This window comes from Ostrinia nubilalis, chromosome 4 (genome assembly GCF_963855985.1).
Source record: "Ostrinia nubilalis chromosome 4, ilOstNubi1.1, whole genome shotgun sequence".
NCBI classification, from domain to species: Eukaryota; Metazoa; Arthropoda; class Insecta; order Lepidoptera; family Crambidae; genus Ostrinia; species Ostrinia nubilalis.
The window spans coordinates 4052552-4065079 of NC_087091.1; the positions used below are offsets into that span (position 1 = coordinate 4052552).

The 12528-nt window shown below is 37.9% G+C and overlaps 1 protein-coding gene across 1 annotated transcript in view; it reads right to left on the minus strand.

Annotated features, from left to right (window-relative positions):
- LOC135088534 (cardioacceleratory peptide receptor-like) overlaps positions 1-12528 on the minus strand; it is a 62721-nt gene that overhangs the window by 17263 nt on the left and 32930 nt on the right. Inside the window, exon 2 of the mRNA XM_063983375.1 lies at positions 2222-2357. Within this exon, the coding sequence (XP_063839445.1) occupies positions 2222-2323 (102 nt within the window). The 5' untranslated portion in view covers positions 2324-2357. The remainder of the gene's footprint in view (positions 1-2221; positions 2358-12528) is intronic.

Genomic DNA, 12528 nt, shown 5'->3' on the forward strand with positions numbered 1-12528 from the left:
AGGTTTGATAGGAAGGAGGACTGCACTAAGGATTTATTGGCCTCAGTGGGAGAAATGAAACACAACGCGGACGGTTGATATCTGGTTTATTACTGTTATGCTATTGCTATATACAAGATTTACATAATGTACACAATTCAATGTGTCCAGTCCAATGTGCCGTCGGTGTAGAGTGCCTACGGTGCACGTTTGTTCAGGGTTCATGGGCCAGTCGGCTAGCATGTTGTAGGTCGCGGTCGATGCTGACGTGCTCGTACAGTATCCTTGTGGGCAAGTAAGATTATAACCAATTCATCTTTTTCCTTGAGGGAAAAAATTTGCCCCCATTACCTTTTACCATTGTCGTTCTTATCGTTAAATCGCACAAAACTACACAGAACTCAACACAACATCTATCAAAATCAATTTTCATTTTCATTTTTGGTGCAACAGTCATCTTGACATTTACTTTTTTTAAGGCAAAGGAAATTACATTATGCACCCAAACCACAGAGTAGGTAGTACATAATAGTCCAAATATCTTTTTTGTCTTTAATAATAACCCAAAAATACAAAAAGACATCAGTTTTGATCAACTAGGTGTTTCTAGTGGCACTAAATTAATGACTGAGACGTTTGATGACTTTAATTAGGTTTTTATTTATGGCATACTTAGAATTGCTCTAGGGCCTTTGAGAAAGCTGCAGACATGTACATTCTCAATTATTTTGGTCTGCAGATAATATCCCGATTTTATTTATGAAGTTGAAGAAGCAGGTTCTCGAGAAAACTAGAATAATTTGTTTATTACATAAAAATAAATTCTGATATTGATACTTTATTCTAAAACCTTTTTTATTATTCAAGTAGGTCAGACTAGTGGCATGTTACGAATAATTCATTTTTAATTGTGTAAAAACTTTTTAACAGATCCTACTTACTATTTATTACATCGATTTTAAAAAACAGAAACGTCACAGTGACAAATGTCGCGATGATCGCTGATCGCTGCGTGCAGACTCTGCATAGATCGCCGCGACCAATGACAGGACGCGTTGATGTGAACACATCGCTACAAATTCATACACGCTGTCTGGTCGCCATCGCCATCGTCATCGTGCACGCCGGCTGCACGCGTTGGTCTGGTCTAACCTTAAGTCTGGTCGCCATCGCTGCACGCTGGCTGATCGCGTGTAATCGCGTTGGTTTGGCCGAACCTTTAAGGTAACTTAAAAAAAAAAACACTCGAATTGATAACCTCCTCCTTTTTTGAAGTCGGTTATAAAGTGACAATTTACGATAAATCTATCGTTAAGATTAAAATGTCGCAAACAAAAAATGCTTTTTGATCTTTGTATAGAATCAATCAACAACTGTGCATTTTAAAATAGACGAACACACATCCACACACATCGAATATTCCTTTTGTGGGTATTTCAGGGTGGTACTAATGCATCCTTTGATTTAAATGGAGAGCCACTCAGACTGTTACAAATATATTATTTTTCAATACAAAACTTTAACTGATTGCGAAGCTCGCCGCTTATTTTCAAAGCGAAAAAGAGTATTAAATCTTGAAACCTTTTAGTGGAATGCAAATTGTGTATGTACAAAAAACAGAAAGCGCAGCAGACGGACTTTGATAAAAAGGTTGTAAGAATAGTACCATAATGGTTTATATTTTGTAAAATATTAGGGGAAGGCTAAGTACAACTTAGCATAGCTTAGCATATTAACAAACCAACAACGATTAATATTCAACGAGGAGCCTTAATAGTTCAATCAAGATACGCAGCATGGGTGAAATATTGTGTTTGAGAAAGAGAAAGCATGTCAAAATCCAATAAAATTGATACTTATATCGTAAAGCCTGTAAACGTTAGTATCTGACATCGACAGCACACCTATAAGCCTATAAGATGCCTTAAAACAACTTTTAGCTGGATGTATGTTACCATCAACCGCACAAATTGTGTTAGTAAAAAAAATCCTAAGACAAAATTGTATTTTTAAAACCCCTATACTTGTATTTGTGTCTGTCTTCTTGGTTGTCCTGAATAAATATATTTTTTAAATTACTAATAGTCTCGTTAGCCCCTCGTACTAAGCTAAATATGCTTACCACAATAGTCAAGCGGTGGCGGGGACCGAACCCGCGTTCCCCGGATCACAAATCGGCCAGTCCGACCCCTTCACCGTTCGGCTAGTGGCTTTTTAAAAATAAAAATAATCTAATACAAACCTGGTAGAAATAGAACTTATTGATGTGAGAAGCATTGTTGAGGAACTCATAGAGGCTGTCGTTGAACTCAGCGTTGAGGCTGCAGTTGCCGCACTCCTCCATGACACAGCTGATTCACATCTTGCGGGCGATGTTACTGTGAAAGGAAGTCATGGTTTTAACATAGTTCACATAAATGAATTATAAGTATGGGAGGAGAAATCAACATCAACAGCGGCGAGTGCTGTCTACTTATCTCCAAAGTCAAAATGTTGGGCCGACTTGTCTTAACATCAGCCACAGAATAAGTAACATCAGCGTCAAACGACTGCTTTGCAACATTACTAAATAAGTTAATCGTTGTTCAAATTAATATTAGGTAGTTTATAGCCTGACCAGGAACATAAAAACCCTGGCATAGAGGCGCGTCAATTGCATTTGATAGTGCAACACTGAGTACAGTCGTACCTGTGTTAAATTAATAGGCTAACTTTATGTATCAGGATTCAGGATTACGGGCTAATTTGATATTTTCATAAATTAACGAAAAAATATTATTATAGGTAACCTGGTTTAAATAAATTAAATGAAACCATCAATCGAGCTAGTACGATCTATTTTATTATTCATCAATAATCAAATTCAGAACTTGAATATTCAACTGCAATGTCTGCTCATGAACGCTTCAAACTCGGTACTTCTTTCCCAATTCCATAAAATTCAACACTTAGAAAGTTGCAACGGGGCGTCTTAGCTAGCTCAGTCTGACACCCCGCTGTTTAGTACTAAGTCCCAGTTCGCCTTCTGCGATGAGGGATGTGTACCTATCCAGGATGCCTACAGGGATATTGACCAAGGAAACGCACAATCAATAACACAATGACACTTTGTATTTCTAGTTCCACAATGGTTCCTTATTCTAACTTCACTGACTCTAAGTTTATTATTACTACGAGCAAGTACTTTACAATTATAAATTAATGGCAATGAGAGGAATAGCGACGCGCCCGGTCCGCGTCCCGAAACTAGTTAACGTATCCGCGAGAGGGGCGGCGCCCTGTGCGAGGTTTAGCGAGTGTTAGTGGATACTTATAACTAGGGGGGTAGGACGTGATTTCATACGCTAGAACCATGAGACCTAAGTCGTCAGGCGAGCTGAAACCACTAGGGGAAAGGCGTCGGACCTACGTGGCGAGGGGGTATGAAGTTTGGGATGGGTGGCAGCAGGATTGCTACCGCAGGTTCGGGATGAGTATCGCATGCACTACTCGGTAAGGATGAGAATAGGCAGCTATCAACAATAGAACGTTTCAACAGCAACACGAAGCTTTATGGCTCCGCGGAGGTAAACGAGGTATCGAGTCTAGCCAAGTTAGTGGGAACAGTGTGGGTAGCAATTCGCTAGGGACTCTGTGCAATGCAACCGAGGGAACAATAGACGCGCGCGCGAACGTCTGGTTGTTGCAATGGCTCCCGAGCGAATGCTAAGCGCCCGCGGTCGCCGCCGTCTCTTATATTAGCTCGGTCCGTGCGGCGTGCGGCCGCGCAGCCGTAGGGTTGTCAAAATCTCTGCGCTCGGTGCTAGGGCTGTCGATGCGTCGCGGGGCGCGTCACATCCTCCCTTGTTTTGGAGATTTTTACCTGGAAAAATCACAAGTCTGGTACATAAAGGTTCTTCAAGAGCAACTAAAAGTCATGTCAATAATAAGTTATTTTTGGGTAACTTCATAACGAGTAAAAATTAAAATGTAAAACATGACTGAATTTGTATTTAATCGTTAGCCCAATAATAACTCTTTGTTTAAAACGTGACGGGACATTTATTATTTACTTATAACAATATTAGTTAACTTGGTCTTGAAACAATGTTATTAAGGGGTACCTTAATTTTTTTTTTTTTTTTTTTTTGCTTACAATGAACTAATTAAGTGCTAATTTTAGCTAACTTAGTTTTGAAACAATATTATTAAGATACCTTTAACTTTTTTTTTTTGCTTACAATGAACTAATTAACCGCTAATTTTAATTAACTTAGTTTTGAAACAATGTTATTAAAATACCTTTAATTTTTTTGCTTACAATGAACTAATTAAACGCTAATTTTAGCTAACTTAGTTTTGAAACAATGTTATTAAGATACCTTTGACCTTTTGTTTACAATTAACCAATGAACTAATTAAACGAGTTGTTTACTTTGTTATTACGAGTATTCAATTATTACTTGAACTATTTCTTCAATACAGTAATAGTATGTATGGCACTTGTTATTATTATTTCTAGTTTACTAGTTTAATTATTTAAATTAGCATATTCAGAATAGGTATCTGATTAATGTTAATAATTTTTACAATTATTAAAAGTTATACAAGGTAATGGTAGTTAAGTGGTTAAGTTTCAATTACAATAAATAATATTTCTTAATGTAAATGGAATGCAGCCTGGCGCGGCGCGCAAACATTAGGCAGGTAAAATCTAGTTATGATTCATCTAGTAAGCGAGTGCTGTTGATCGCCCGTGGCGTATAGAAAAAATGCGTTTCACTGATAATATGCAAATGAGTTCGCTCGGTGAATCGTTCTTACAATGTTTGTTTACTATTCAAAGTTATCGAGAAACTGGTAGTACTATTGGCGCGTAACAAACCGGTTTGTTATTTATGTGAGTTTAAGTTGCGAGTTACGAGTAAATAACAATGCGATTTGCGTCAATAGTTATTTAACGAGATTAAATAGAACACTTTAACTATTTAAATTATACGTGGTTACTATCTAATGATAATTAGAACTTATAGGTTATTGATATGTAATATTTAACGAGATTAAATTCAAGAACTGAATGATCTAGATTATACAGGGTTACTATGTAATGTTAATTAATACTTTTACATTATTGACTTGTTTTTAATATTGATGAATTTACTTTAACGAGAACTGACTAGACGATTATTATGTATTTTGTATCTATCTATTAGAAACCTAACTTAGGTATAAAGTTAAGCTACGAGTAAATGTTACTGGCCTTGTTCAGCTGGTTCTGGATTTGGCGGTGCTCGCTTCTTCTTTCTCCCCGGCCGCCTCCTGGTCTGGTCCTCAGCTCGGGTCGGCTCCTCCCCAGGGCCGGACTCGCGCCAGTCCAGGTCTTGTGGGTGGTCGACAGTGTCGACATCGAGGATTTCGGTCCAGTCTGTGGACCGGTTCGATGATCTGGATAGTGGTCTATTCGGGTATATAGACACTGCGCTCCAAGGTTTGCGTGCGTTGTTGACTTGACAGGTTTTGCAATTCTTGACATACGTTGACACATCCCTGTACATACCGGGCCAATAATATCTCTGTGATATTTTGTTCAGTGTTTTTGCTGTTCCTAGATGACCTGCGGTTGGTGTATCGTGGTTTTCTTTCAGAATCTGGTTTTTTTCATTGTTGTTTATGCATAATTTCCAGTCTGATGATGTTTCTGTTCTTGGTCCATATGCGTGATTTATTATTTTCCTGTATAATTTGCTGTTTGACATTTTATAGTCCTTGTTTCCGGTTTTTTGTATTTCTTGAATTTTCTTTTGGACCCAGTCTTCTTTTGTTTCTTGTTTTAAGCGTGTTACGTGTTTATTTATTACTTCTTGATTTTTAGGGTTCCGTGAATAGTCTTTTTTCTTGATTGGTTTTTCGTGTGCGAGTTTGATATTGTATTTTTTCTTTCTTGTCGGTGTTTCGGCCATTTCGTATGTAGTTACGATGTTGGCTTCTTTACTTTTTCTTGACGTTGTTTCCACTTGTTCCCCTTGCTTGATACTATCTTTGGGCCATTCTATTTTGGCTCCTATTCTATTCAATATGTCCATGCCGATCAGTATAGTCGTGATTTGTGGATGATATAACACTTGGTGGTTAATTGTTTTTCCTTTTATATTAATTTGCAAGTCTAGTGTTTCTTTAATTCGAGTTGTGTGCCCATCTGTCATGCTAGCTGTTATGCTTACTGTTTTCGGTTTTAGATTTCTTTTTACGAATTTCTTGTATACTTGGTCGTTGATGTATGATCTTGTGGCGCCGGTGTCTACGAGTGCTTGATATTTTTCGCCTAGTATCGATACATCTACGAAGGGACGGTTATCTTTAATTTGCGGGCTTGTGTTCATTGTCATGGCCTGTGTGTACTCACTTGTTTTCTTACAGCACTGTTTACTCATTTTGCCGATCTTGCCACAACCGTTACAAAATAGTACCTTTTTGCTTCTGCAATCTTTAATTGAGTGTCCTTGTTTTCCACAGCTCCAGCAGCAAGTATTTGTGTTGTAATTGTGTATGTATGATGCCGTCTCCTTGTGTGTTTGATTTGTGCTTGTTTCGTGGTAGTTAATTCGTGGTTCTTGTTCTGTGAAGCTAGTTTGACGTTCTGCTGTGACATTTTCATAGTCGTTTGCCAGTTGAATTAATTTGCTTATCGAGTCGACTTCTGATTTCTTGATATAGTACTTGTATTTTGCGTTCATGTTTTCGTAGATTCTATTTATTTTTTCTTCCTTTGACATTTTCGCGTATCTGCGCATGAGTGTTTGTATTTCAATGAGGTAGTCTGTGAATTTTTGGCGGTGATGTTGCCTATAATTCACTATTTTAGCTAACAGGTCACTGTCACGGCTCACAAATGTCAATGTGAAGAGTTCTATGAATTCGTTCCATGTAGTGAACGAGTTTTTATTATTTCTATACCACAGTACGGCCTTTCCTTTCAGGAATCTGGGGAGCACTTTGAGCACTTTATCTGGCTTGACCTCGCCCGATGACATGAGTTCGTCCAGTTGCTCTAAAAACTCCACTGGGTCGTTGCATGTGTCAAAACTTATGTTCCATCTTGCCGTTATGCTTTCAGTCTGATCTATGGTGTACGACATGTTTGGTTCTTGGTGCATCTCTGTGTCGTCGAAATCGGTTTCTGACTCACTGTTAGACTGTTCTTCGGAGGATTTACTGGCGGACTGGACTGGTTGCTGGGACTGCTTGGTTCTGAGTACTTCTGTGAGGTTCTGTCTCAGTTCTTGTACGGTTCTGTTCTCCGTTTTTATGTTTCTTCTTTTGCACTCGTTCTCAAGTTCTGTCTTCTTGAGTTTGTATATCCAAGATGTCGGTTCTGACATGTGTGATTATCAATTTGGTGCGAGTTTTGCGTTCCTTGTGGTCTTTCGCTTCTCTAGCGATCTGGTGATCCCTGTAGGTTCCGTGGGTTATTCAGTTGGGCGCCATTGCAACGGGGCGTCTTAGCTAGCTCAGTCTGACACCCCGCTGTTTAGTACTAAGTCCCAGTTCGCCTTCTGCGATGAGGGATGTGTACCTATCCAGGATGCCTACAGGGATATTGACCAAGGAAACGCACAATCAATAACACAATGACACTTTGTATTTCTAGTTCCACAATGGTTCCTTATTCTAACTTCACTGACTCTAAGTTTATTATTACTACGAGCAAGTACTTTACAATTATAAATTAATGGCAATGAGAGGAATAGCGACGCGCCCGGTCCGCGTCCCGAAACTAGTTAACGTATCCGCGAGAGGGGCGGCGCCCTGTGCGAGGTTTAGCGAGTGTTAGTGGATACTTATAACTAGGGGGGTAGGACGTGATTTCATACGCTAGAACCATGAGACCTAAGTCGTCAGGCGAGCTGAAACCACTAGGGGAAAGGCGTCGGACCTACGTGGCGAGGGGGTATGAAGTTTGGGATGGGTGGCAGCAGGATTGCTACCGCAGGTTCGGGATGAGTATCGCATGCACTACTCGGTAAGGATGAGAATAGGCAGCTATCAACAATAGAACGTTTCAACAGCAACACGAAGCTTTATGGCTCCGCGGAGGTAAACGAGGTATCGAGTCTAGCCAAGTTAGTGGGAACAGTGTGGGTAGCAATTCGCTAGGGACTCTGTGCAATGCAACCGAGGGAACAATAGACGCGCGCGCGAACGTCTGGTTGTTGCAATGGCTCCCGAGCGAATGCTAAGCGCCCGCGGTCGCCGCCGTCTCTTATATTAGCTCGGTCCGTGCGGCGTGCGGCCGCGCAGCCGTAGGGTTGTCAAAATCTCTGCGCTCGGTGCTAGGGCTGTCGATGCGTCGCGGGGCGCGTCACAAAGTGACAAAAAAAATTAAAATAGGTAGTTGAAACAAACCTCAGCTAATTTTCATAGTGGACTGTACTATACGATAAACATGTCAGTCAATTTGACAACCTTTGTCGGAAACATTATTCAATGAAAATATTGTCCGAACCTTAGTATTTCTCTTCGACAAATACTTTAATATATTGTGAACCACTTTTCTTTCACCACTATAAAAAGATTTTAGCAATTTAATTCACAAAATCAATTGCGCACATTTAAAATAAAGTTTGTTTACACTTTGACAGCAATAGACTGACATGCAAGGTGACATGTCAATGAAGTTTTCAGTTACTGTTGCCATTAAAAGAAATTAGTACCATTAGTTTTCCGCAACATGGCGAGGGTGTTCCTGGTCGGGCTATACTAGCGGCCGCCCGCGACTTCGTACGCGTGGACGCCGTTTTACCCCCTTAGGGGTGAAGTTTCGAGTTTTTTAGGGTTTTCCCTAAAATTATTAGAATTTTTCTCGCCGTAAAAACCATCCTTGGACTTTAAGGAAAATTAAAAAAAAAGAATTGGTAAAATTGGTCCAGGCCTTGTTGAGTTATGCGCTTGTCAACACATTTTGCGATACATTTTTATTGTATAAAAGATTTTTTAATGTTGTAGGTCCAGAAAGATTAATTTTAAATAAAATAAGTATAAATTATCTATCTATATATCTAAAAGAAAGTCGTGTTAGTTACACCACTTATAACTCAAGAACGGCTGAACCGATTTAGCTGAAAATTGTCAGGGAGGTAGTTTAGAGCCAGGAGAAGGACATAGGATACTTTTTATCCCGTTCGAAATTAAAAAAAAAGTCTGCTTATTTATTGCCATTAAGGCGAAACAAAGTTCGCCGGGTCAGCTAGTTCCACATAAAGATGAAATTTTACAATGATTCTTTCGCCAATAGAATTACTTCAAACAAACACATTAGAAGGTTTTGAGTTTTCAGAGTTACTCAATTTAGATTAATTAGATCAAAGGGCAAATAGCTAGCCTTAATCAAATATCGGAATTACATCAGGATAAAACAAATTTCCTCTAATTTAGTTAACTTCATTGATTTCAAATTAGGTCAGACTCTAAGTATTTTCCCTCTAAATTCCTTGAATAACATGAAAGGACTTATAAAGTATACTTTATATTTGATTGCTTTGTAAATAAAATGTAATAAAGTGTGTAATACACACTTACACATTAAAATAAGACTACAAATTTCATAAACAGTAGATATAGTCGCATAATAATTTGATCTTGGCTGACATTCAGGTCAAAAAAATAAAAAAGACATACACTTGAATTGAGAACCTCCTTTTTTTGAAGTCGGTTAAAAAGTGGGCAAAAAGTTGACTACACAACCTTATTCCAATTGTAACAAAGACGTGTTGCGGACTTTTGGATACTTTGGGTGTCACGAGCTATTTGACGCTGACTGTACCTATCTTAAAGTCAATACTGATATTTTTCAAGAAATACGGTTTTTTATAATAGATACTTAATTTAATTGTCATGCTTTTGGGGCACGTCTCGGTTTCATTATGAATGTAGGTATAGTGCTGGGAAAAGGTTTTGAGTCAGCCTTAAAGCTAAAGTTTTGGGCATTCCATTTGGATGCTTTGAAAGTAAGTAATATTTATTAAACAAAAACTCATTAATATTCTGAAAGTGTCTCAATTCTCGGGCAGGGTCCATAAAGTGTTGTAGGAAAATTTTGAGAATATTCCCAGTTTGGTTACGATATTGGCCTGTAAAGTTGATCGTTTGATTACAATTTCAATGTTTTTTATCCTTTGAGTTTATTTCACTACTTTTTTGATCTCTTGACGTCTGTAATTACCTAATTTCTTTTGGAATAGAGTCTGCTTTCAAATTGTAATAACATTTTCTGAAAAAATCAACATGTAAGCCTTAAGATATCACAATTTTTATTGTGCTTACCCATTCAATGTAGAGTGTGGGGCGGTAATTGAAATTAAAGCAGGCATTTAGATGAAAGCCGACATAATTTTCACGTCAAATACAATAACTAGTGAATTATTAGTTCATTTGTTATTATTGACGCTAGAGTAATGTAACTGACAGTCGATTATCGTGAAACTGTCGAGTTAAGTATTTTAGTAATAGGTAATTTTCAACTATGAAAGCTGACTTGGCCCGTGGACTTAACTAAAAGTGGGCCAAGTCGCCGGAAGACTCAAATTTTCGAAACGTTTTTCTGGAGGAATTTAAAATTTTGGGGCATACTAAATCATTAACATAAAAGACCGGAAGTCAAACTTCAAAATTGCTAAAAATAAGACTCATTTATTATCACCTACCTAAACTTTTCTGGTATTCTAATACGAGAATGTTATTGACGTTGACTCTTGATGTTTTATAATAACATATTATATGCCACAGTCTATGCCCTTAAAAACAACGATGAAAAATATTTATTAACAGAACCGAATAATTTAATACGACCTATTCGCTTTTTATAAAACAACTATTTAATTGAGCTTGCGTTATTCTAAATGGGGTTCATAACAGCCATAATTACTTTGTTTTAGGCTAAACGCGACCACGTATAGTGTCAATGTTCGCTTAATTGTACTTTTATCATGAATAATTTAAATAAAACAAGTTAATAGAATCCGATAGAGCCATTTTAAGGCTATAACGGCTACACAACACCTCTTATAATTATTATTTAGTAGGTAGGTACTTTCCATACATAATTGAAGAAGGATAATAAAGAAAAGTATATTTGTTGAAATTGTTTCAGGAAAACAGATTAAAATGGGCAATATTTAACAAATATCATGTAGCAAGTAATCTGCCAACATAAATATCTTGAAACGCCATCCAACTCTTTTCAAGTTTCAACCTGTTGGGTGTAAAATTGTGAGTTATTTCCACAGCAACGCTGTTCTAAGTCGTTTTTCACACTAAATGTCCCTTTTGGGTGTATTCGAAGTTGCTTTTAATGACCGCCAGCTGTCCGGCCTGCCCGCAATATATTCTGCATTTTGCGGGGATTAGTTTGTGAGGTGCAATCTGCAAGGGTTTGGGGCAAAAAAACGGGAAAATTTGGGAATAAAGGGGTAATAAGGACCAAATGGGGAAATTTTGAACAAAAAGGGGTACTCGGAAGGGTGGGTCCCTTTTTGTTTAAATTACGGTGATGGATAAGGATGAAAGGATTTAGAAACCAATTTATCAGTCCCTTTTTGAAACGGGAAAGGAAAATACAGGTAATTTTTAAATATTTACCTAGGTAAATTAACTGCTTAATGAAGTCCAGATAATGATGGGAACAATATTTTATTTCTACTTTCTCTAATGTCTTTATTTACACAGAAGTTTAAAAGGAGCGATAGATGGTTGATGGTGTTGGTGAAAACTTTCCCATGTTACTAGGGTAATAGGGTAGTAATGAGATATTTCTAGCCATCACAAAAATCTGAAAAGGATTGGGTAGGTAACTTAATTCTTCACTGAAAACTGGTAAAAAAATCATTTAAGTTCACCATTGCGTTTATGAATTCATTCATTCGAACGACTTTTTGAACACCCCTTGTACATACCTATTACCGACACTAGAACTACATAATCCTAGCTATCAAAGAATTTTCAATTTCAAAAAATGCCGTAAATATTGTCTATGTTTTTTCAACACCTTATTTAATAAGTTTTTGCCTTTTGCTTAGTGATTGTGTTATAGTTTGTAATAAATAATTTGTCACATCGTATATCACATCACACTATCACACCAATATGTATTATACTCGTAAAGTCGAAAGTTGGTGAGTATGTGAATGTGTATGTTTGTTACTTCTTCACGTCTAAACGGCTGGAGCGATTTTAATAAAATTTAGTATGGAGTTAGCTGACACCTTGGATTAACACTTTAGGCTATGTTTTACCGCGGGCAACACCGCGGGGCACAGCTAGTAGATTTATAATCTAGCCCATCAATCTAAGAGAAACAAACGGCAGAAGCGGCATTGTGGCCACATAATACCCATTTTTCACGGCTTTACCCGACTGCGGCGGCGGAGGAATACTAAGCACAGTCTCTGAGACGCGACATTGTGTTGGGGATTGTTAATTGTTTTCTTTTTATTTCAAGTCTGCTCACGACGAGCTTAGCGTGGGCGTAAAGCAAAATCAAATTTTATAGACTAAGAGCTAGTGAACGCCAGACCT